At 42.8% G+C, this 25,978-nt stretch overlaps 1 protein-coding gene across 1 annotated transcript in view; it reads right to left on the bottom strand.

Annotated features, from left to right (window-relative positions):
* The window catches only part of MYOM3 (myomesin 3), a 394,520-nt gene that overhangs the window by 68,941 nt on the left and 299,601 nt on the right, over nt 1-25,978 (bottom strand). Inside the window, exons 21-24 of the mRNA XM_069223954.1 lie at nt 25,261-25,375; nt 16,352-16,508; nt 14,913-15,019; nt 593-637 (exon numbers count right to left, since the gene is read on the bottom strand). Of these exons, the coding sequence (XP_069080055.1) occupies nt 593-637; nt 14,913-15,019; nt 16,352-16,508; nt 25,261-25,375 (424 nt within the window). The remainder of the gene's footprint in view (nt 1-592; nt 638-14,912; nt 15,020-16,351; nt 16,509-25,260; nt 25,376-25,978) is intronic.

The following is a 25,978-nucleotide window of genomic DNA, read 5'->3' as shown; positions in this document are numbered from 1 at the left end:
CTAAAGCTGCCGGCCACCACTGGGGATAGGCCAGGAGTTTTAATCACATCTGCATATTTTGTTGCTGCTTTCAAGAGAGGTCCTATTCTCCTTGTTCATGCTTGCCTTCCCTGAGCTTCAATTCTTGTGGCTTCACCTGAACCTCCCTCTAACCATCATTATCTTTGTTACTGTTAACATTAGTTTGCCTCGCTGTTGTCTGGAAAGCTACCCCGTCACACATTTATAGCTCCGTGATGAACATTATAGCATGTATATCATGTACTTGAGTTGTAAACCACTCGTGGTTTTCATGTCTTCATTTCTTCGACCAAGATGATTATGTCCCCTTACTAGGACCTTATGTGATTACATCCTGTTCTTGTTTCAATTCCTTATTATCAGCATCCCTTGCTAAATCTGTTATGCTCAAACAACATTAAACTTCTCTTCAAGTTATTCTCAACAGGCTTTTTGGAATAAAAGTCTTAAATGGCTTTCTGAAAGGAAAACGTAAACCTCTAAATATTAGACTGTACTTTAAACCCTGAACTGCAGCGATATGAATATATCACATACTTGCTAAATTGTATTTTAAATAAATAAAACATACCAGGATTTCTTATCTCATGACTGCGACGGAGCAGGTCATCCAATTCTAGAAAAAATGAAACATAATATTGATCAAAGCAATGCTAAAGTGGTATTTGCTGTAAGTATGTATGTGTACCACAGTCACTCGTTATCGAACACATAGATATATTCAAAGCACAGATAATTTGTTAAAAACAGTCTTTCTTTGTGTTGTCTAAGGGTTTGCACCCAAACTCTCCATCTTGGTGTGGTACTACATATACAGTACATTTTCACTACTTTCGCCACGGTGCACCTTTTAAAAGGTGAACCGGGCACAAACAGGAATAGTGCGTCCTATTATGCAGAATGTGCTGCCCCCAGTGCGGTGCATTCAAATGAAATATGGAGCGAATAAAGACATGTTTGCCTCTACTCCACGTCTAAATTCTTTCTTATTAAAAAATGATTTTATTAAAATCAAATAATTAATCAGCTGTGGTCTAGACAGTGGTTGAGGATTTTAATGCAAACGGATTGGTGATCAATGGAAATAACTCTATTATCTTGATAGAGTCAAGTCACAGCACTCACATAAATAGCCTTTGATGGGCTGTCAGCTGCAAGATGTCTTATTTATTTCAAAGTGTTTTTTTTTTGTTCAGACAAATGGATGAGAGTGAATATATCTCTCAATCTGTTTTTAAAATCAAAACTCTCAATTTTATGACTGGATGACAACAGTGTTAATCTAAAACTGTCATCTCCTTAAGATGCTTAGAGTAGTACTTAGCACGTTTTTTTTCATGCGCAGAAAAAAATGAATTGATGCCATGAGAAAACTTTTCAATGAGCAAAAGATAAATAAATAGAATCTCTGACTGTTTATCGTATGGTTAAACACAGTCTGTTTAGACACATTTATAAAAAAAAACAATGGACTGTTATATCCAAGAATAATTACCAGCAGCGGATAATTACTAGCAGCATTCCACCAATCACTATTCATTTTCTTCTCAGCGAGTAATCCTAAATGGGGTGAGAATGCTCAGCCGTGGGTCCAATAGATTTCTTTACCATAGGACTCAAGTGCAACTCACTGAGGAATCCCACCAGGGCTAAACCTATCTAGAACAGCTTGTGCTTCCTGGCAGAATTGATGAGATCCAGCAGTTTTAGCTGGCATGTCCCGTTTGGGGCAAGAACAAAATTGATTTGCATATGATTAGTCACTGTCAATAATGGCTCAGTGAGCAAAAAAAGTAATGGAATGTGTAATTACATATGGCTACATTAATACACACATGTGATGCCTGAATCTTTTTTCCTCTTAGTGGATGAAGTGGAACACGTGAGTCACTATTACTCCATCAAACCTTACTCTGATGGCTGTGAGTGAGAAATGTAAAAATAAGAATGGAAATAGTAAATAAATCTCCAGTAAAAACCTTCGGAGACTAGAAGATTAGGGAATTAAACGTATATAAAAAAATGTGCTTAAAAGAAGGAGGAATATCAGAAACTAGAAAATCTGAAGATGCAATATGATTTTGGTCAAGTATTGGTGTAAGTGTTGGTACATGGTTTACATCTCATGGGGCTACATAAGTTAATTAAAACAGAAAAAACTTGGCAGCTCCTGGGTAACACATGCAGGCAATCATATAGCCTTTAAGCCCGTCATAACAGGCTATACCGGTCATTAAAGGCCCCCTCCAGCTTTAAAGGACCAAGCTGCAGGTGAGGGCTTTTAACAAGGGAGCAGGACTTTAATACCAGTATAGCCCAGCGACTGAGGGCTATAAGGCTATTAGAACATTCTGCCACTAGAGGGCAGAATGGTCTAATAAATAAAACAAAGGCCACACGGAGCCCGAGGGTATTGGAATCCTCTAAGGCTCCTTGAAGCCTTTGTTCAAAGCAACAGTTGTGAACAAAAACATTGGAATGCTGGCGCTCCGAGCTTTTACCAGCCATTAGAAGGCCGGAGCACCCCATTGATTTCAATGGAGCTCCCAACATTCCAATGTTCTAAATGTATTTAAATTAGATCCTGTTTTCTGGAGGCCCATTCAGTGCACTTTGTATCAAAATAGTGAATTCTTTCCTAATTGATGGAAAGAAAGTTTACTCCAATCAAACATAACTAAAATATTACAGAGTGATCCAAAACACTAGCAATTAATCACTCTGTTGGAGAAGGAAGCCAAATTGGCTGCAACAGTATTGCTGGTCTGTCAAAACACATGGGTGGGAACATGTGCATTTGACTCAGATAGGCTTCAGAAAAGTTTCCCTACTAGCAATACTGTAGCAATAACAGAAGAATAAAAAAACACAACTCCACCATTTGTACTTGTATTATGGGAAATTCCAGAGCATTTGATGAATAAAGTATGAACAGGGGCGGCTCCTCCGCTAGGGCGGAGGTGCGTTGCCCCGCCAGCAGCAGCAGCTTAATCCATTTAAGAAAAAAACTAAACTGTTTGGAGTAACATCTGTCACTAATGGTGAAACGTGAATTTCTTCATTTCCATTTAAAATGTAAGCCAGTTTTGGAGTTTCATTGGTCCCCTTCAGGGAAAATGAAATGACAAGCGAAAATGTCTTCTTAGCACATCAAATGATGGAACGTATAATATGCTAAATGCCTATTTTCCTTTTAATTCAGGAAGAATAATTTAAAATCCGCTTAGGATCAGGATACGAGGGATTCATACTTTAAAAGAACTAGCATTCTTTTTTTTTAGAGGCAGGAATTTTAAGAAATACAAATTCTGAAGTATATATTCACAGTATACAGGCAATATAAAACAGGTAAAACTTTTGATGAATAAAAGAAGGAAAGTCTTGTATGAACAAACCAAACTGTAATCCCAAACACACATCAATCATATGTACAGAAGCGCTTCAAGAATGAATTACTACAGTAAGATGGCATACTAGACGACATCATTTTCCATGAATAATTTATTCCGTTAATGCGCATTTCTCATTCTGTGTCTACTTGTTGCAAATGTAACCCAATTGTCCAACCATACATGATTGATACCGAATACATGTGCAACTGAATAAAGACCCCATATTCTGGCAATTCCTGGTTAATAGTGACCTGCAAACCGCTTGTAACTCTATCTATTTACTCACTTGAAAAACAAGCTGTTATACATGACATCCTTGCAGCGGTATTCCTACAAACATTTTGCCTTCACCCTTTCTGTTTTTTTTATTCATTTTTGCTGGCTTAAGAACTTCGTGCACTTTATCACTGTTAACCATTCCTACAGTGCTTGTGATTCCCCCCTAAAACATGGCAAAATTAGCCTACAGCTAGTTAGTACATTTAATGTGCTTGTAAGCCCCTAGTATTTGATACTACATGTACCCAGAGGCTGTCAGTGAAATGCTACTAGTGGGCCTGCAGCACTGATTGTGCCACCCTCTAAAGTAGCACTTTATAGCACATCTCAGGCCTGCCACTGCAGCCTGTAGTGAAGTTTAAAACTACCATTTCAACACTTCAAAATACACTTTTAGCTAGGACTAAACCTTCCTTTTTTAAACGTATAAGTCACGCCTATGGTAGTCTCTAACCACTCCTAGCGCACAGTGCGTGGTATTTAAAAAATATGACCTGTATACTTAGGTTTTACGTGTCCTGATAGTGAAAAAGTTCTAAAGTCGTTTTTCACTATTGTAAGGCCTATTTCTCCCATAGGCTGAGTTACCTTATTAAGAGCCTGATAAGGATCGTGGCAGATGGAATACTCCGTCACAAACGTGACGGATATTTCGTCTGCCATATTATGATCTTTATAGGATAAAGTAGGATAGTAATATGGCTGACGGGATATCTTTCATGCTTGTGACAGAGTAACTCCATCCGCCAAGAACGTAATCAGGCCCTTAGTTTACTGAATACTGAGTTCATATTGGGAGCAGATACAGATATGCTGTTTACACTCAGATATGTTGTAATGTAAAACCCTCCATATTGGTAAAGTCGGACTTTAGATTACAATTATGAATTTGTTTTAGGAATTTGCCATTTTTCTGCTCCCACATTTCTGAGGCCTTCTGGGAGTTTCCAGCTGCTTTGCCATGTTAATGGCTCCCCTGAGAAGGATGCTTATTGGGCCCAGATAGTAAACAATCGGACCTGCTTGTAGCTGGGAGAGGGCCTTCCTGACAGGATGGCTGGGATGGAGCTGTGCCATGTCCCACCTACACTTCAAAGGCCTTTGCCTCTAGCACACACAAAAGAAAGAAAGACACTAGGCCTCCCCTGCCATTTGTCACCCATAGACACTTTGGAGCCCTGACTAGGGAAAGGGAAGACATTTCTAGAACCTGATTTCACCCACAAAGACTGGCATCAGGTATAAAATCAGGACCTTCAGGACTCTTCTTCGGTACACTCCTGGACCTATGGAACATTCAGAAGTACCTCCCTGCTGCCAGAAGGACTGCTGTACTGCTTGAAGGACTGCCTTGTTGTCTGAAGAAGGACTGGACCTACCCGCCCTCATTCCACACTATCCAGGGTGACTCCAGGAGTCAGGTGGCTGTCCTGTGTGAGCTACAGAGACACAACAAGCTTCCAGAGGCATCCCGGCAACTGCCAAGTTGACTAGATGCAACTGAACCTCCTCACACCTGCCTGAGCCCCTGCTGCTGACCCCTGCTGGGAGAGTGAGTTCTGATCCACAAGAATTACCCTCAAGGACTGGACCCTTGGCTGGCACCAATGGAAACTCCTCCAAGAAGAAAAAGGGTGAAAATCCTGAATTTGAGCTCCTTTTAGCCTCATCCAATGCAAACTGAACACTTCATGCTGGAGTTAAGAAAGAAACCCTTCAGTGGGACTAACCTGGCCACTGTGTCTTGCCCACGTGGTCAGTCTGACTCTTCTCTGGTCACGTGTGACCAGATGGCACCTTGTGGTTTTAGGGGTTATTTTCACACACACAATTTAAAAAAATGCACATCTCTAGTTTTACTGACTGGATTTCGTTGTTCTGCAAAATTACTTCACACAGTGCCTCTAGGTTAAGCCTGACTGCTTTGGTGCCAAGCAACCATGGGGTTATGCACAGGTTAATTTAGTGACTTTTGTGGTTCATGCTGCCAAGAACTGTGGTTGATGCCTGAGTGGGGTCTCAATACTATCTTAAACTGCCTCCTAGGGTTTGATATGAAAGAATACCACACTTCATGAGACAAGAGACACTTCAGTATGCTGGTGCAATAGTTCCCACCTCCTATGAAATGTTCAGTGCAAGGGTGAAATCAATTACTCAAATGCTCTTTGAAAGTGATGATTTTCAATCTATGTGGATGAGTTAAAAGCATCTTTTCATCTGGTGATGACTGGTGAAGAGCATGATCGCTCACTTGGGCACTATGAGGAGGAAGACTAGTGAGGAGAGCCGGGTACAGCGAAGTACGCACAGATGCAAGGAGGAGCCTCATAATTTGAACGCTGCTCGAAGGCTGCCCTGCTGCCAATCGTCCCAACTGCTCCCGCCGATGTTTCTGCTTTGCACCCTGCCTTCGGCCCTCTATCTTTTGAACGCATCGCTGGGTGGGCCAAATGTTGGCATTTACTGTGGTTTCTGAATGACCCCAGCCTGCAGCCCACTGGTGTATCCGGTGTACTCCACTGCCTGGAGCCCAACCTCAGATGTCCTCAAGCTGCATTCGGTGGTGTGGGTGGAATTTGGAGGCAGCTGAGGTTTTGAGGAGCAGCCCATGGGGGGCCCTTAGTGGTTCTGCGGTTCTGAGTGGCCCCCAGATGGCATACAGCAAGTAGTGACCTGGGAGTGAAGGGAGATGAGATGAAGGGAGCAAGAAGAGGAGATAGCCCCGATTCCTGACTCCAGCATCAGGTGATGTCTCCCCAGTGCCACTTCAAGTAAGTAAAGAACCAAGCAAGAATAGGCAAGACCGCCCACCCATTCAACATCCGCCTAGTACATGCTTGTTGCTGGAGGTCTTCAGTAATCACCGGACAGAGGGTGGGGGTAGGGCGAGGGGCCAGAGAGGTGTGTATGACCTTAGGTACAGGTACCACTGCAGGTTGAACCCGTTAACCATAGAAGTGGCCTGACCAGATTCTGGTGCGGCTTGTGGTCCTGGTGTGCTCCCTCCCTCCCCCTTGCTTCCCCTCTCCGCATCCATCCCAGCGATGGCATCCTGAGCTGTAGGCCCCATATTTTTGGAACAGTGCCTTGAAACTGTGCTAAGTGAGCCTTGCGAGGAACGGAGGACGCCTTGCACTCCTGCTGTAGCAGACATTGTGCATGTGCCCCATGTTGAGGCTTGCAAGAAGCTGCAGAAGCACTCACCCGTGCTTGTGCCCTCCCAACACCCCCCAGCAAGCCTCACAAGGCCACAGAGCCAGATGGTTGGTAGCCCCTGGATGTTCTGAAGGCTGTGTGGTTCACTGCCCCTGTACCAGGCTTGAGGCCAATTGGGGAGAAGGCAGTGACTTGAGTGCCAAGTTGAAGAGCCAATGCATGCAAAAGTAGCTGAAAGGAGACATCTACCATTGGTTATCAGTTCACAAAGTAGTGCTGCAAGAAGGTGCAAAGAAATGTCCACTTTAACCTGGGGGTTAACTCTGTCCCCGACAGCCTTGATGAACGTTATTAAATTGGGTGTGGTTGCGGCATTAGTGGCTGCAGTCCAAGGGTTGAGCTGGGCAGGTGATTAGGCAGCCAAGTCAGGTCCCGGGGCAGCCTGCTCCCCTCAGAAGCTCCCCCGTCCTAATAGGCTCTTGGTCACTTGTCCCCTAATCAAAGTACTGATTCTCATCCCTGATGCAACATTCTCCCCAGTCATCTGGTAAAAATGAGATCAGGGTAAACCAGGCAACCAACTGTCTACAAATCTCAGAAACACCCAACAAGGGAAAAAACAGTAAAGCATAAACAGTAAATAAATAATTTACACCCGGTTAATTTCAGTGTAGCAGGCCCCTGACTTCACCAATCATGAATTTATTTTGGCAAACCAAATCTAAATCTCAAATTTACTTACCTCAAAGACCCAATATCGGTAATATACTCATCCTAAGAGTATTTACCAGATCTGCCAAATCCATGAATTCCCCAAAAGATGGAACCTGGAGTTAACCAGACCTGCTTGTCTTTCAGGGTGCTGCAGTATTGGAGGTTGCTCCTCTTGTCAGCCCAACATAAACAACCTCTAACACTAGTGGACTGCCTTCCATGTTGGGAGTAAATCCTAATCTTATCTCTGTAGAAGCTGTGGTTCACAAAACTGACCAATCTCACTCCACCCCTTGAACATCCAGTTGAAGTATCTGAAACCAAGCTAATCAAGATAAAGTGCATCATACCCATATGGACAGTATTGAGGAGGAGGTCAGTTCCAGGCTGCACTCAATCCCAATTTCAAATAACGTGGACCTAGTGTAAGCAATGTAAGTGAGGATGATCAACTTGGTCAACAACACTAACGATTTAGTGCACAGTAAATAAGACTGAGATGGCAACTCAAGTATACTGCCTAGGATATTTGTATACACCTGGCATGAATCCTGGGACACCTAGTTTTAGAACTCTCGGAAGGCAATGGAACAACCCCTTTGGGTGGTATTACAAGATGTAACCGTACGTCAGCCCACATTACATTGGAGTCAGTGAAGACCTCGCCCCACGAGAATCTAACCACACAGGCCGACAAGATCACTGCTCCATGGTAACCACTTCTAGCAACTCTTCAAGGCTCCATTGATGCTCTCAACTTTCAGTCCAACAAGCTGGATGTCCGGGTTGAATGCCATGGCTTTATATATAAGGCACCAATACAAAACTGGAAAACCTAAACAGTCTAATTACAAGGGTTCAAACTACTTACTCGTCATCCCCAGCTAAATGGTTCTGCTGCCCAATAATAGACAAGCTAAGCAGTCTCCCAATAATCTTGATAAACCTTTTGGACATGAAACAATCACCCTAGATTGAAGAACCTGCAATCAGCACTTGAAAAGGGGAGCCAAATAAACAGGCCAAAGACAAAATACCAGAGCCATGGGAACAAGGGAAGACAAATACCCTCCTGGATGAGCCTTCCAAAGTTATTATTAGGTTATAGATAATAAGAGCCCAACCTCAGTCCCTGCAACCATCACAAGCAAGCTCTGTAAATGTCCAAACGGTCCTTGCCATCAAACAACCTCAGACCCTGAAACTATCACAACCAAGCTCTGAAAGTGTGCAAACGGTTCTTGCCAGCAAACAAACTAAAAAGCACAGGAAATGTGCAAGGAAGGCAAGGACCAAATTCCATTCATTTAACACATCAAGAAAACAGGAGTCTATCCAATATTTGCCTCAAACCAGAACAGTGGTAATGGCAACACTCCAAATATCTCAACAGACTCTCAAGTAGAGGAGGCATCAGCCACGTTCCTCACATAAGAATCTACATCACTTTAGAATGACCAGGAAAATTATTCCCCAAGCAGTGAGCTATAAAGTGAGCCATTGGGTGCTGCTAGTCCCACAAACGAAAATCAAGTTAAAAAGGAACTATGTGCTTCCTCGAGTCCACCAACTTTCCATCATGGAACAGCATCACACCATGAAGACAGTGTAAAGAACGACCCAGCTTTGTGTGACAAGAGCTAAACTAAGTCTATTGGCCTGAAAATCGATTACTGCCAATGACCACCCCACCTTATCCTCTCACCCCATAAATGAGTGTAGGAGCCTTTGGGCCGCTGATCGTTACAGAACCTCAAATAATGTCCACTAATCATAATAGTCATGATACAAGGATTAAAACGGTTCATGCTCAACATGTAAGGGAAACACTAACAGCCACTGAAGGGAGACAGCAGACAGAATTCCCCCGATCACGTGAAACCGCAAAAAATAACAGTTAAACTCAAAAACCAAGGTAATCCATCTCAAGTATTGTACAAAGATGTAGATCAATCATCAAACTCGCCATCAGTACACTGACAAAGGATCTTCCCAAAATTGCCTCAATAAAGGAGCTCCGGAGAGCCAGGAGAGTGAATGCTGCCAGCTTCTAAGCTGGAATACGCCACATTAGGTCCACAGGATATCCTCGACAGAGGCAACGTCCTGAGGCTTCTCACAGAGATCCCTGAATTGAAAAACATAACCTCATCAGACGTATTATCCGTGGATTTTTTATCAAATGACAACCCCTAATAATCCGAATTACCCTTAACAACATGGGGCACTGAGGCAATAGCGTCCTTGATCTTAATGTTTGCCAGCACCTTTGAAAAGCGCGAAATAATGCTTACAAAATATAGATTGCATCAGTGTTAAACTCCCCCAGTAAAACATGAACTTGTCACCCAATAAAAAATGGGAAGGTAATGGAGGCTTTGCACCTGCTTTGATGGATCAATGCAGGTGCAAAAACACTGCTGCAGGTTGGTACTTCTCCCAAGGCCTGAGAAAACTTTGAGATCGTAGCCCTGCAGGAGACCTGATTAATGACGAATCTGCCAGTCAAAGATTATATGCACAATCAAGTCAATTCTACTAAAACGCAGTGTTACAGGAGATCCAAAGATGGTTTTGCAGTCTATGTATCACTTAGTTTGAACATTACCTCCGAACAATTACCGTCCACAGATCCAGGTCTTCAAATAATAACATTTAGCCACTGGAGCAAACCTGATAGACTGCCAGTTCTGTTGTTCAATTCTACGCTCACGTTAGTCCTAGTAAAAAGCAAGCACTCCAAGATTTGATAATCTCCAGAATAACAGATCTCAAGCATGCCAACTCATCATGGGACATCATTCTGACAAGGGACCTCAACTCAAATCTAATTCACACCCTGAGGAAGATGATTTGTTGGACGCTGGAAATGCATACTGGAATGTTCCACCACAATCTAGTCTCATAGCACAGCGCACTGATAAAAACATAGAAAAGTTTTGGGCGGCTCTGTAGTTTTTGGGTTTGAGGGTGTTAAAAGGAAGGTCGTAAGATGACAATCCACCTAATTTCACCTATCATGGTTCAAACTCCAGGTCCATCTTTGACTATACAGTAGTTTCACTACCATTGATTCCTTTGCTCCAACAATATAAAATTCTGTTTATTATGAATAGTGATCACTTCCATAAGATGCTTTCACTAGGACTAAGGATCTAATTTAAAGTTTGGCGGAGGGGATTACTCTGTCACAAATGTGACAGATAGCTCAAGCAAAGAGGCCTTCTGGACAAGACTGATATGTAATGCCAGGCAGACTAACTTCAGGACCTTCTGGAAGACAGTAAATGGATTCAGTAGCACAATAAATGCCATGATCAATTCAAACATCCCAGAGTCAGTAAGGGTAGCTCACCTCACCCACACATTTGCGATAGTCAGCAGCACCTCAGGATTTACACCTGAAAATTATATCCAAAGTAGAAATAAGTCTGAATATAATGCTATTACAAAAAGCCAGTTTACATGACACCATGCCAACAGCAGGCCCAAAGCAAGAGACAACAAGCAATCACATCTGCCCAGTCATGACTAGGACTCCCTGTCTCCATGTGAAGATATAAAAGCATCCAACATGATAGATGGAAGCCAACCGTACCTCCTTTGAAGTCAATAAAGTCATAAAAAGTGGACAAAATGACAGGGCGGCAGGGCCAAATTGTATTGCAGAGGCCATCTTCAAAGAAGATCTTAAATTTTGGGTGAAAATGCTATTGGCACAGTATAGAGAGGTGAACTTAACAGACTTCTTTCCAGAGAGTTGGCTCAGATCCATCATCAATCCAGTCTTTAAAGGAGGGGATAGGTCCAACCTGGTCAATTACAGGCTTATAGCACTCCTGGATGAGGAGGCCAAACATTATGCCTCTATGATCCTGGCTGATCTCATTGACAAGTCAAAGATGAATAATGTGGTGCCCGCTAACCTGTCAGGGTTACTAGAGATCTTGGTACTACAACAAACATCTTAGCAGCTTCCTTCATAATCGACAGATGCAAGCGAACAAGGAAGAAACTACATCTCTGCTTTATAGACTTTAAAACAGCATATGACTCTGTTGATCAATGGATCCTCTGGAACAAACTGAGGAAATGGTAATTCCTCAAGGGATGTGACAAACTATTTAACAGCTACACACTGGAACATGGATCCAAGTTAAAATTGGGAATGGTACAAGAGTGTCAAGGAGGGTACCAACCCATCAAGGCCTCAAGCAGGGATGTGTGCTGGCACCCCACTTTTTCAATCTATTCATGCAGACTTGTTGCCAGGTTTAGACTAGGTCAACTCTCATCCCCCTCACTTGGGCACTCATTGCTTGTCTCACCTGTCCTATGCAGATGACATCTTACTCTTCAGATTTAAAAAAATATGACTCCAAAGGCTCATTAGCGCATTAAAATCCTATGTAAAAAAAGAACATCCTCGAGATCAACATAACAAAAACAAAAACCATGCCGATCTCCAACTGTCCTGGGCAGCAATCTAAGATCCTTTTTAAAGATGCAATTCTGGAGGCGGTAATCAGTTACAAGAATGTGGGGCTATACCTGGACAGTAGAGGTGATTTCACCCACCAACAGCAGTATATGCTAAAGAAAAGGAACACATTAATTCACGGCTTAGGGGACATTGCAAATAATCTATCCGGACCCTCTTTCCAGCCATTACTAGCAGTAATTTCCACCAAATTACTTCAGACTGTGGCATATGCCAGCTTGGTGTTGAGAAGCCAGGATGCAGCCCTTCTGGGCAGACTGCAGGCCAATGCCTTTAGACGGGCCTTCTTCCTTCCCCAAAATTCATCCCAGCTCAAATACGGTTGGAGTTTGGATTTATAAAGCAAGACCTTGGCAGAATGGCTGCTTTGATAAAATTCTGGTAAAAAATTTGGAAGGGTCATTAAAATCAGTTAAATAGATCACTATAGTGTGCAGGAAAATGATCCACAAACAGCTTACCACAAGTTTCTCTTCAGTTCTATAAATCTGCTGCACTTAACAGCTCTTTTGGACAAGAACATACCCTCTTAGCCTTCAAGTGTGTGGTGAACAAGATGGTACAGGCGCAGTCATACTTGGATGTCAAAAACAGCTTTAGTTCTCAATCTCCCTCCTGGATGGTGATAAAATATTAAGATGACTCGAAACCCTCTCCATACTTAAACATTGCCTTCCCTGTTTAGATCAAGCAAAGTCTGATGGTCCTACGTTTCGTCCAACTACCTGGAAACAGAGCAGCCCAACTAATTGTAGGTTCTGCGACGCCAAAAAGAAGGTCTTGCTACATCTGGTCTCCATATGTCCCGATCTCTGCACGCTTTGCACCAGTCTACTACATCAAAAACTAGTTTTAACATCAGAGGCGTTTGAACATGCAGAGAAGCAATAATAGTGAGTCTCAAACCAGTAGCCCATTAGTTGAACTGTAAATTGGTGAAATCTCTAATGGCAGCCTCACTTTTGCCCAGACTTCCATTAACACTTTAGCGCTGCACACTAGCTGAGGTCAGAGGGTCTTAATGGCCCGCCATTGGAGAAAGACTGGCCTGCCCATGGGTTGAGGCAAACTGCCTTTTATAAAGAATATTATACATGATCAGATAGTGTTTTAAGGTGGTAGTTTTAACTAGGTATTGGTCTTAATAGATACAGTTTCAGCTTAGTTGAACTAACTGGCTTCTAACTGATGATAACAGACATATTTTCAGCTTAGCTGAACTAATCGGTCCTCTAATTGCTAAAGCATCTTCCTTGAGTTGATCTTCATCATATGATACAGCATAGGGTCAATTGGTTGCAATCAATTTTAACTAAGCACGGACGCACTTTAAATATACTTCTGTTAGCAGATTTTGTTATACTTTTTATGGGAACATTGTAATGGTGTTATTTCTAATGGCTGTTATGGTTTTAATTAACTGAAACAAAAAAACTTGGCTTCATTCCAGAGGCTGACCACTGATGCAGATATGTAATACTGCCATTTGTGGGATCTTTTAATCTTCTGTAGCACAAGTAACAACACTTCACAAACCAGAGGAACCTTCACAGACAGTGATGGTATAATAAAAAAATACTCAGGCACCTGGGGCTTAGGCCCCAATATTCCCTAATAGAGATGGACACAGACTTGAAATATCTCCCTTGGAAATCTGCCTGCTGCCCCTTTGAGGACAGGCCATTTACACATGATCCACTTAAATACTCAGGATCTAAATGAAGTCAGGCATGTCTCAAGTTTTCACTAGTCTCAGGTCCAAAAGGTCACACTGGCTTTGCCACATGTGTGATGAGCACCTGTCTCTTAATTAAAGAAATGCCAAAATGTTTTCAGGAAAAGGAGAGAATAAGCCAGGCTCAGTATCTGGTGCCTTTCAGTGGCTTCAACTATGTTAGCTTCAATGAATAAACGAGTCAGACTTGCCTCAAAATCTATCAACAAATTTTGCAGCACTAGGGACCTAGACAAAGTATGAGCTTGGGGAATAACCAGTCACAACTCGCTGCGGTCACAAGGGCTGGTGCGGTGCGGAGGGGGTAGGTGGGGAGCAGGGGGAGCAGGGAGAGCAGAGGGAGCAGGGGGAGCGAGGTTACATTTAATAAACAAAACAAAATAAAAACTTACCTGATCTGCTCCGCTCCTCTTTCTGTTGTCACTGCAGGCACAGGCTCCAAGCCTGCCCTGCGGCTAATCCTGACGCTGCTCAGAGCAGCAGTGGGTTTGGCTGGGAGCACCCAGTAACACAGTGCCAGCTGGAGAAAGCACCCTGCGCATGTGTGTTTGGCCGGCTCGAGACGACCGGCCAAACACATATGCGCACTGAGTGGGGTGCACAGTGCACTACCCTCATCCAGGTCACCCCACAAGGCCCCACCCCTTTAACAACAAAAGGATAATAAATATAGTTTATTATCCTTTCATTCTGAAAGGTTTGCAGCTTCTGCTGCTGGTGGGGGGCAACTCTCCTCCACCCTAATGGAGGAGCCGCCCCTGTGAATAATGCCTCTGTAACCCCCTTTGACCGCCCTGTCTAATAGTAAGCGCATCTATATTATCTCTTTATGAATCTGGCACAAGCATCTATATCATTTCTTTATGAATCCAGCACACAGGGTGGCGTGTGCTGCTTCAACATCCTGTGTACAACATCCTCCGTAAACATGTGCCTGCATGGCCATGGTGTTGTTGAGCCCCATCTATAATAGCCATAAATATACATCTGATTAGGAGAGTGCCATGGCAACGTGATGTAACCCAGGAGTGGCTCCTTTTCTGATCATGTGCCCAAAATGATTGATAATGTTTGATCTACACAAAGATACGGTTCAAAAAGTGGTCCATACCTTCTTTTGTTAGTGTACGGCTGGCAGACACTCCATCGGTGTTGGGCACCTCCACAGAATATGTGCCCAGGTCTTTGGCTGAGGGCTTTATGAATTTCATTTTGGACCTTAAAAAATAGGGAGTAAGGAAATACTTTTAGTCACAAGAGAGTATGACAGAGCAAACACTTCCATCACTAAATACATGAACATAGAGCCAGTTTCAATGGAATGTATAAATCTCCATGTCATAGACCTAAACCTATGACTGTCATAGGTTTACATATTTTCTGGAATTATACAATTTCTTGTGTACGCCATGGTGATCCACGCAAAACCTAGTTTTCCTGATATATTCCTGGTTCTGCTAACCATAGGTGTGCTCCAACACATTGCCCACACATAATTTGCATGGTTTAAAAGTACCACTGCAAACCTTTTCACATGTTATTCTCAATTGCAAAAACATTTTTCTAGTTACTTCTTGTCTTGCCCACCTATAAAATATGGGTGTGTACCAATTCATTTCATAAAATGGGTCCAGTTCCCTTTAATTTAGGTCTGGAAAAGAATGCTAGTTATCATGTGAATCTAAGTATTAATATTTCTTTTAATCTTTATGGGACAGTTTCCTGGACATCTCACAACTATACAGCTGCTATATTATTCTGGCTTTTTGGGTTACCTATTTCCAATTGAGTTGTGATCAGGTCGTAGAAGATCGAGCTTTCACCTCATTTGCCTTCCTGCATTGTTTGGTAATTGGTTAAGTAATGACAACATTGTGATGAGAAAAGTATATTTTAAGAAAGGGCAAATTGTTGAGCATAAAGTTGAGAGTTTGATCAGCACATAGTACGACACTGAGGAAACTGGAAAGATGTAGAAACAATGTTTATGTTATTTTACTGATACAGAAACATACTGAGCAATATAACTATCTCACTTATTGCAGTCTATTATTGTTGTGTTCTATAAACCTTAAATGATTGATGGAGGCCTTGTTAGCTTCTTAGTGTTTGGCTACAATACATCTCATAATATATCATCACAATTAGTAAAATATATATTACTACTGTACATTTTCAAGGAAAATAGTGTAAAACATGATTTATGCCTGGTGCCCAAATATGAACTATGCCTTTAGTTAGAAGGAATTGCCGTTGTTACTTAACAATTACCGAAGCCAAGCTGTTAATTAATAAAATCATTAAAGTAGTCAGGCAAAATACTAATCTTTTGATTAATTCCCTATTGATCCCTATGTAAACAATAAAGATTTGCTTGCACTTATGTTTTCTAAAACAATAAAATAATTGTAAGTACACATACAGCGTCTGATGTTTTCCCATATTAGCATTTGATTGCATTGATTACCCAGAATTGTCCACTCTCCCATTTCGACATGTGTGGTCACAATCTCTTATAGTGTTATGTTTGCGCACAGTTGACCTACTTACTTGTTGTCTTCATTTTCAATCTTCACTCGGTTGGGTTTTGGGGGTTCCTCGTAATCCTTCGTCCAGATGAATTCAGGGGAATCTATTGGTTCGGGGTTTTCAAATGACATGTAAATGTATCCTTCCTCATCCACTCCGAGTTCTATTTCATTTGTGCCTGTGTGAAAAAAATACACACATGATCATTGGACCCTGGCCACTGCTGACCAGCCTCCAGGCTCTAACAGTGAAAATGTCTGTATGTCTGCATTTGTTACAAAAAATACCCAGTGTGCAGTGGTCCAAAATGTTTCTTAGCAGCCTACCATTGGTGTTGCCAAATGTCGGGAGTGCTGAATATCATAGTTGCCTAGTCATAATTCGTCCTCATGCTTTCTTCTTCATACACAGTACACTTTCTGTCTCTTTATCACTCACTTGCAGGTGATTTTTGTACCTGTTTCTCCCCTTGTCACTGCCTTCTAATCTTCCTCTTACTTCTCCATCTCCTTCCTTTCTCTCCCATGCTCAGGGTTAAAGATTATTGATAAAAAATAAGGCCACATTCCTAAAAATGAGTACTGATGCCATCTGCAACTATTCGTGCAAATTAAGTACTGCATTGAAGCATGTTGGCATGGCATCAGGCCGGCCACAGCTTCTGTTGCTTCTCAGGAGTCCTGAAGACACCTTCACGGTGGCATGACAATTGTCTGTAAAATGATACCTGGGAGCTGCTTGGATGATTTCTTCAGACCTACCAACTCACATGGTGCCACTGTGTGTCACACAATATCAGCCTTTGCATTATTACTCGATGAGGAGCCGATATCACACAGTATGCAAACTATTATCTGGAACCTCCTACAAAGAGCAAGTTTACAGCTAATTGCTTGGAGGCTCTATGCAGGCGACGTCCACTATATGATGTAAAGTCTTCCCAGGGCATCGGCGGCAGCCTCAGAATCTTTGTTTTTATTGGTGCTGGAGAGGGGCGGTGGTGAACTGAAAGTGCTACGGGCTGCTCTTGACATTAAGGCTGCCCCCTCCAAGGCCTGCCCCCTCCTCACATGATACAAAAAACAAATCACATGTTGGCCGGTCTGTTTTCTTTACATGCTATTTTAGGTAGGACCTAAAAAGAACAAGGTGATTTTCATTGTTGCACAGTAAGGCAAGTATGTTCAGGGGTTTATCTTTCAGCACATTTACAGACAGGTATCAAATTATGCGGGATCTTTTATTTGCCTTCTTTGACAATTTTATGATAGACATTACTTGCAATGCATCTCATTTTGCTGGCACCTGATTTCAGTTTGATGTTTTAGGCTATTGCATTGCTTGGAGTAGGCCAGATATAGGCATGTTGATTTTGTGATACATGTTAATATCTTTAAACTGGGTGTATCTAACCTAGGTCCAGAAGGGCCAAATCTGTGCTATGCTTTCAGGATAACCAATGTCTAGGAAGTTTAGTTCAATATAGATTAATAATATGCAAATTTAGATAACATTATGTGAAAATCCTGATATCTGACATGGCCCTGGCTTTACCGGTTCCGACTTGGGCATCCCTGCATAAAATAGGAAATCCCTGTCATAAGACATTAAGCCCTCATTACTAGGGCAGTTATTCACTGTTAGTTCTTCACCTTCAGATACCAGTAACTATGGGGGGAGGTTATGGTGAGGGTGCAGCGAGTGTGGGAGGAGGTCGTTTCTGGGGAATAACATGAGGCATAGAATTAACACAACAATTTCTGCATGTTTCCCTAGTATTCCTCCAGCAGACTTTGCCTACTTGAAGAAGGTGAAATTTCTTGGTGTAGTACCATTTTTCTGCAGCGTTTCCACTTAACTCATAATTCTGACAGACCCAGTAATTTGCATAACTGGGTCCATCAGAATTATTGGGCCATTCTAAGGGCCTTATTTAGACTTTGGCAGGCAGTGTACTCAATCAAATCGTGGTGGATGTTCTATCCTCTTTACTTAACGTGCGAGTAACTGATGCGCTTGTAATATGACAGATTTCCACATTTTTGACAGAGTACCCTGTCCCTATTCAAAAGTGTCAGGAGAAAATTGATATTTCACAGTAATGTGTCAGGGTTTAGCCTCTCTAAACTCTACCCATCACTGCAATACCTGGGACAATATTAACGATATACTAGGACCCTTCTTTATTCAGGAATCCGAAACCGAGAAAATACACCAGCAGGCAAAGTATACCCTTTTTTTCTGTCACACGTTTTTTCTGACAAAGACCCAATTAATTAAGAAGCAGACTAGTCATGGGGACCAGACGGGATGTGTAGTAAAGATCTATTTAGGCATTTTCTCTTCGGTACACATTTTTTATGTGATCCTCCTCCTCCTTGACTTGAGCACGTTTACCACTCTTCCTCAAGAAGAACTCCAGGCAGAGCCCACCATGTGTAACTGGATGTCAGTCACCAGGGTGAGGAGGGTTCCAATGATAAAGCATGTGAGTGATGGCCTTTATCCCTTTTAGGGCAGTCCCTTGATGTTAGGACTTCCCTCTAGTATACTCTTGGTTTCAGATCCCTGAATAAAGAGGGGTCCCAGTATAACTGGCCACCAAACACTTAAATGACCCTACATGCTTTAAATTTCGTTTTTTGAAGCCAGTGGTTACCGATGGCTCTTGTTTCAATAATTTTACCACATTCCCATGCTGGAATTGGAATACTTAAAAGTCGGAGGTACCACGTGACTCTTATGAAGTTACTTTCTGAAACCCCAATTGCTAATGCCATCCTTTCTTTCTCAATAGGTAATAGCAATTGATGTTTTCTTGCTCCGTAGTTCTCTCTTCACTCCATAAAATCATGTATCATGTTTATTTCGTTATTCTCTTTTCTGTATATAAGTGACAATTCGTTTGTGAACGTAACACCAATATTTTGTTGCTCTTCACATAAAGACTGATTTTTACAGCAAATTGAATATTAGTGGGATGGAGCGTTTTGCCCGATTGCCCACCGTCTCGACTGTTATCTACCGATTAGGATATGAGCAAAGTTGGCAAGTGCTCAGGGCCGTCACATTTCAGACCCCTGGGCAAAATGATAAAGGGGTGCATAAAAACATTAAAAAAGATTTTACTTTGATAGCTGGGCATGCGTGGACTTCCAAACATTAATCCTTGCACTCTCAGGCAGCTTCAATAAAAATAATCTTTCTCTCTCCTTACTTGATTTCGCCTCTTCTACCTAACACTTTTCTCTTTAACTCTCTTTAGCTATCTGTAGCACTCAATGCGCCTACCTCTCTACCTGACCTATGCCTTCCTCATCTCTTTCTCAATACACCTCTTCATCCCAACCAATCCTACTTCTTTCAGAACCTCACCTCTCGCTCTCTCTGCCCACCCTGTGTGCCTACATCTAAATCTCTGCCTCTCAACCTCCTCTCCCTACCTCAGGCCTCTCTCTGCACCTCACTGCTCTGCTTACACCATGATTGTCTGCACACTTTCTCCATCTACTTGAGCGCCTTCTCAAATGTAATCTCTGTTTACCTCACCGCTCTGTTATCTCAATCTCTCTTCACCTCTCCTCTGCCTTTGGCTCAGTCCTCTCTCTGGATGAATGTCATCTCTATTTTTCTACCTTACATCTGGCTCTCTTTTTTCCTCTTTTCTCTCTACATCTCAGTTTTTTCTCCACTTCACTGCTCTTTTTCACTTCCGTTCTCTCTGCCTTTCTACTGTTTTTACCTAACCTATCTTTCAACATCTCTTCTCATTCTCCCTCTCTCCCTACCTTACCACTCCCTCTAACTTTCATCTTTCTATACTTCTCTCTCTGTGCTGCCTCCTGATCAACCTCTGCCGCTCTTTGCCCAAAGCCTCTGCAAGTCACCTCTCTTTCTACCATACCCCTCTATCTCCTTGTTAGACTTGGCATCCTTGGCGTGGTCTCCCCTAACTTTTAGCCTCTGTTTCCCAGGTTGTTGATGTGTGCTGTACTCTGTTTTAGCTGTTTTTGATACTCTAGGCACTTTACCACTGCTATCCAGTGCTAAAGTGCAAGTGCTCCTATGTAAAATTTATATGTAATATTAGTAAGTCCCTAGTACAGTGCACTGGAGGTGACCAGGGTCTGTAAATCAAATGATACTAGTGGGCCTGCACCACTGGTTGTGCACCCACATTAGTAGCCCTGTAAGCATGGCTCAGGCTTGCCACTGCAGTGTCTGTGTGCAGTTTTAAACTGCCAACTCAACTTTGCAAGTGTACCCACTTGCCAGGCCTAAACCTTCCCTTTTCATACATGTAAGGCACCCCTAAGGTAGGCCCTAGGTAGTCCCATGGGCAGAGTGCAGTGCATATTTAAGGTAGGACATATACTAGTGTATTGTACATGCCAACAGGGAAATTCTGCCCAATTCGGTTTTCACTGTGGAAGGCCTATCTCTCTTATAGGTTAATATGGGGGCTGCCTGTAAATATTATTAAAGTGCAGATTCCTTTTGGGAGCAGATGGAAACATGGAGTTTAGGGTCTTTTGAACTCACAAGTTTAAAATACATCTTTTGGTAAAGGTTGTTTTTAGACTGTATTTTAAAATGCCACTTTTAGAAAGTAGGCACTTTTTTCTTAAACCATTCTGTGACTCTGTCTGTTTCTGGATTCCCTGTCTGGGTCAGTTTGACAGTTCAGCTGTTTGCACCTCTCCTCTAGACAGTGACACAAAGGGAGCTGGGGGAGTAGCCTGCATATCCTGATGAGCCATCTGTGCTAGGAGGGGAGAGAGGAGTGGTCACTTACACCTGAAAGGGCTGTGCCTGCCCTCACACAATGCAGTCTCCAACCCCCTGGTGTGTGTCTGTGGCCTGACCTGGGCAAGGCAGGATCTTGTAGGCCTACTTCAAAGGCAGAAAGAGGTGTAAGTAGTGGACCCAAAACCCCTGAAAATGAGATCACTTCTGGAATCAAGAGGAACCTCTTCCAAGGAGTCGAGCTGAAGAGCTGAGGAGAAGTGCTGTCCCTTCCTGTGACTGTGCTTTGTTGGGCTATCCTTCAGTTGCTGCTTCTGCCTGTGAAAGAGGACAAAGACTGGACTTTGTTGTGCATTCCTACTTGAGAAGAATCTCCAAGGGCTTGAACTGAGCTTGCCTCCTGTTGTTGAAGTCTCAGGGCCATCAAAGACTTCCCTTGCCAGCACTTTGACTCTCTGCTGAGACACCTGCCCTCCCAAATGGTGCCCTATCCAGTCCCTGGGCCCTTAAAAGGTGAAGTTGGCAGCCATGAACTGAAAATCCACGCACAGAATGCAGTGCAGGGAACTTTTTGACGCATCTCCAGCAACACGGCTGAAAAACGACGTGCTGCCGGCTTTGAAGCTGAAATCGACACTCCACCTGCATTGCGGCTGGGAGATCGACGCATCACCGCTGGAGGTACGACATGCAACACCCACTTACGGAGGCTGTTAACGGCGCAAACCCCACCCAGCGCGGTTTTCTGATACCGTGTGACCGGATTTTCCACGCATTGTCCCTGGGCGTCCAAGTCAACCCAACTCCGTGCCCCATCTGGAAATCGATGTATCACTCTCTTGTGAGGGAGAAAAATGACGCATCCTGACCTGACTGTAGAAGGAAATAACGGATGGCCTTGCTTGTGAGTAAGGAATAGACACATTGCTAGCCTTTTCCAACTCACGGTCGCCCGTGCAGCTTTATTTTTGACGCTAACCAGGTGCTTTGTGTAACAACAGCATTCTCATTGTTTTTTAAGGATTAAGGCCCTCATTTTGACCTCGTCGGTCTTTTTAAAAGACCGCCGAGGTACCGCCATGCTGAAGAGCAGGAGGTTTTCCGCACAGCGTATTATGACTGCTGGCAGCCCTCCGTCCTTTTTTGGACAGAGAACCGCTAGCAGCCATACTGGCGGTCGGCGGGGAAGTGGAGGCTGCTCCACCTCCACCGCCCCGTCATCAGAACACCGCCCACCGAATCACGTCCCATGATTCGGTGTGGCGGTGTTCTGATGACAGGGAGCTGGCGGCGGAGCAGCCCTCATGGATCCCGTCCCCTCCCAGGGGATCAATGGACAAGGTAAGTTGATCGTCCGTTAGGGGAGAGGGTGAGGGGGTGTTGTGTGATCCCTATCAGTGCCAGGGAAGGAATTCCCTGGCACTGATAGTGCCTACCGCCATGGATTTCATGGCGGTTCCAAACCACCCGAAATCCATGGCGGTATGCAGGGTCCTGATACCGCCGGCGGTCTGGTGACGGCCGCCAGGCTGGAGACCGAATTCTCCAGCCCAGCGGTCGTCACCGCCTTGGCGGTCGGAGTGGAGAAGTGGCGGATGACCATGGCGGTAACCGCCATGGTCATAACTCCATTTTTTTTTTTCCGCCATCCTGTTGGTGGTTTTACCGCCACTTCTCCCCCGCCCGCCAGGGTCGTAATGAGGGCCTAAGACTCTTATTCATTTGGAAATTCATATCTTGACTTGTGTATGTTGAATTTTTTGTCGTTTTGGTCTCCTTAGCCTCTCTCTAAACTTCCTTCTCCCTAGCTGTAACTCTCATTACCTCACTGAAGGTAATTTCTCTTCTTCTCTCTTTCTACTTATTTTTTTTTCCTAACTTTATGTGTTTTCATTTCAGGCTGTCTTATGTTTAATAATATACTTTGTTGCTCTCCTACTTTTTCAACTCAACTTATCTTCTCCCTCTATTTCACCACTTTCATTCTACTGTTCTACCTCCAGGTCTCTGCCCCTCCCATTCCCCTTATTCATCTGTGTCAGAGGTCACTGTTTAGCTAGAGAAATGTACACAGAGGAAGAGGAGAAAAAGAACCAGGCAGGCAAAATATAATTAAAGAGAAATGTACTCGAATTCACCAGATGGAATGCTGAAATTCCTTGGAGCAGTGCTTTAATTTTCACTGTTGCATTCCGAGTGCCTAATGCGAATGGGTTGTTTATTTGTGATTACGAGTATGTGGTAACTGAAGCTGCAATTTCACATGCAAAGTGCATATTTTGTTTATTTTATTTTTCAGGGAATAGTCCCTCAGAAATTAGACATATTAAATCACAAATACATACATCATGAATGAAGATACAAAGTTAAAATACATCATTCTTCCAAATCTTGAATACAAATAAAATCTTAATAATGGATATAATGATTGTAAGTGTCATATGTGTAAAGTTGTACATCTTGCATGCCAGGCAAACAATAAATATCTGGACATGAAGTACACAACCCACTCCGTAGTTTCAGATCTTAATATCCGAACATCACCCATTAAACGTTTTATAGACAAAGAGAAGCAAATTGGAATTATTCAAGTGTTGCTCAGCTTGAAGTAGGAGGGACAGAAAACTAGAAAATACTTTTCTGACTCAGTATTTGTCTCACAAACAGGGCAGGTAGGGGAGGCGGAGCACTCTTGCCGTCTGCTTCTAAATTTGTTCAGCGGCAAAATACCATATCTGACCTTTTAGAAGATGGATCTCGATTAAGGTGGCTCAATTCGAACCAGAAAACGCTCAACCCCACATTGCATTTACAATTTAGAAATCTCCCTGTCAAGAGTACCAAAATATGATTTGGACTGCCAACTATCATCAATGTACTTCCAATATCTTATCTTGAGTTGGCCTATCATTTCCTTGGTGATTGCTCTGGGTTATTCCAGGCTGAATGTAGGCCCAACTTGTGCAACCAGGTCTTGATGTATTTAAACCCTGATAGTAACCTGAAATTGTCCTGGATTTTCACCTCTAAGAAAGCTGGACGCAGAGGAATCGGGGATTTACTTGTCCAGATCCTTAGCCAGTAAGTCAAGGGTTTGAGAACTGCCACGTGTATTACATTCTTTATACCCAGATCTAGGCACATTGGTATTAGTTGTGCACTGTGTGTCAACATGAGTACTGATTGCATGAACCTATTTTCTATTTTCTCTAAACCACTGGTTTGTTCTGCGTCACAGATTTCTGTCACATACAAGGCTGTACCAAGCCCCCTAGTGCAGTAAATTTGTAATGCAGGTGATATTGGTCAGAAGTTAGACTTATTTAATTTCTTTACAGCTGTTGTCCCAGCATATTGTAAAGTCTACTGGCTCTTTAATTTGGTGAGCCCATGACAATGGACTAGCAATCTCTCCTACCCCCCAGGTATTCAAAGTCTTTAACCTGCTCCAGGTTAGTGGAAACTAACTTTGTTTTTCCTCTAAACTACCTTTCGGGTGAAAAGTCATAAACTTTGTTTTAGAAACATGAATCTCTAAGCCATACTTCTTGCAGGAAATTAAGAAATGGTTCATTATGTTCTGCAGTCCCATTGGTGTTTTTGGAATCAGTAACATATCATCTGCGAAAAGCAGGGCAGGGATTCTTTGGTGTGCCAGTTTCAAGGGGAGTGGTCGCCGTTACAATCGTACAGTGAGTCAATTAGCCTGTTAATATAGAGTGTGAACAAGGTTGGGGTTAAGACGAATCCCAGGCGAACACCCCTGTTGAAATTTATTTTCTCTGTCAATTACTATACAGGTGTATTAATGCGCGTAACAAATTCATTGACATCCCCAAGCCTTTAAGTGCAGCACAGTTTTTTTCGGGGAATCAGGTAAAATGCTGCTCACAACTCAACAAACTCTACATACAAGTGCCCTTGGTTCAATACGACAGCTTTCCAGAGGAATAACATAAAGTGGAACACTTGATCTATGGTTTTTGTGTGTCTCTAGATGCTGATTCACAAAGAATCAAGGACATTTGCATGATACGTAATAGATACCTGTTTGCTAATTACATGTCTACCAGCCCTTGAGTAAGACATGCAAATTATGCCTGGCCTCCACTCTTCATAGAAATACATTTGAGTTACAAAAACAAAGCTGCAATGTAATGGCAATCATGGTCATGTTAACATACCTGGCTTGGTTACTGGCACCACAGGGTCTGAGGGAACAGATGGCATGCCAACCCCAGCTGAGTTCACGGCTCGCACCCGGAAACGATAACATTGTTTTTTATCCAAATCAGACACCTGTAGGTAGAAATAGGGTAAATTAACAGAAGAGACACTGTGTACCATATTTTCTGTGGTACAAAGTTAGTCACACTGAAACATAAATAGGACATGGTTCCTCAGTATTTTTATTAATCAGATTCAAACGATGGCTGCAAGAGATGAGATCAAGATTTAATCATTTCTACAAGGGAATATTTGAAATTTAGGAGTGGCCATATATCTGGCCTGACTCATACTGCCTAGACACAAGTCACACCACCTACTGGCAGAGGGTAGTGACGTTTTACAGCCATACTGAGAACTAAGCAATATTCTGGATGGAGCTTAAGTGCACGAGTCACATAAAAAAAAGGACACACCACTTATCTAATGCAATAATGAGGACCAGTCTAGCATCCTGGTCAGGCTTTACCAGCCCAAGATGTGGCATTAAGTCTGTTCTCACAGCCCATACTAAATGCACCCACATGACAGACAATCAGTACTCACATCAGGGATGAACTCAACCAGGACTGTGTTTAACTAACAAATCTCATTATCCAACTTTATTCACCCATAATTGTAACACAGCGCTCAAACGTCTTTGGTAGACAGACAATAAGTACAACAACCACAACT

This window comes from Pleurodeles waltl, chromosome 3_1 (genome assembly GCF_031143425.1).
Source record: "Pleurodeles waltl isolate 20211129_DDA chromosome 3_1, aPleWal1.hap1.20221129, whole genome shotgun sequence".
Classification (NCBI taxonomy): Eukaryota; Metazoa; Chordata; class Amphibia; order Caudata; family Salamandridae; genus Pleurodeles; species Pleurodeles waltl.
This window is presented reverse-complemented; position numbering and strand designations above follow the sequence as displayed.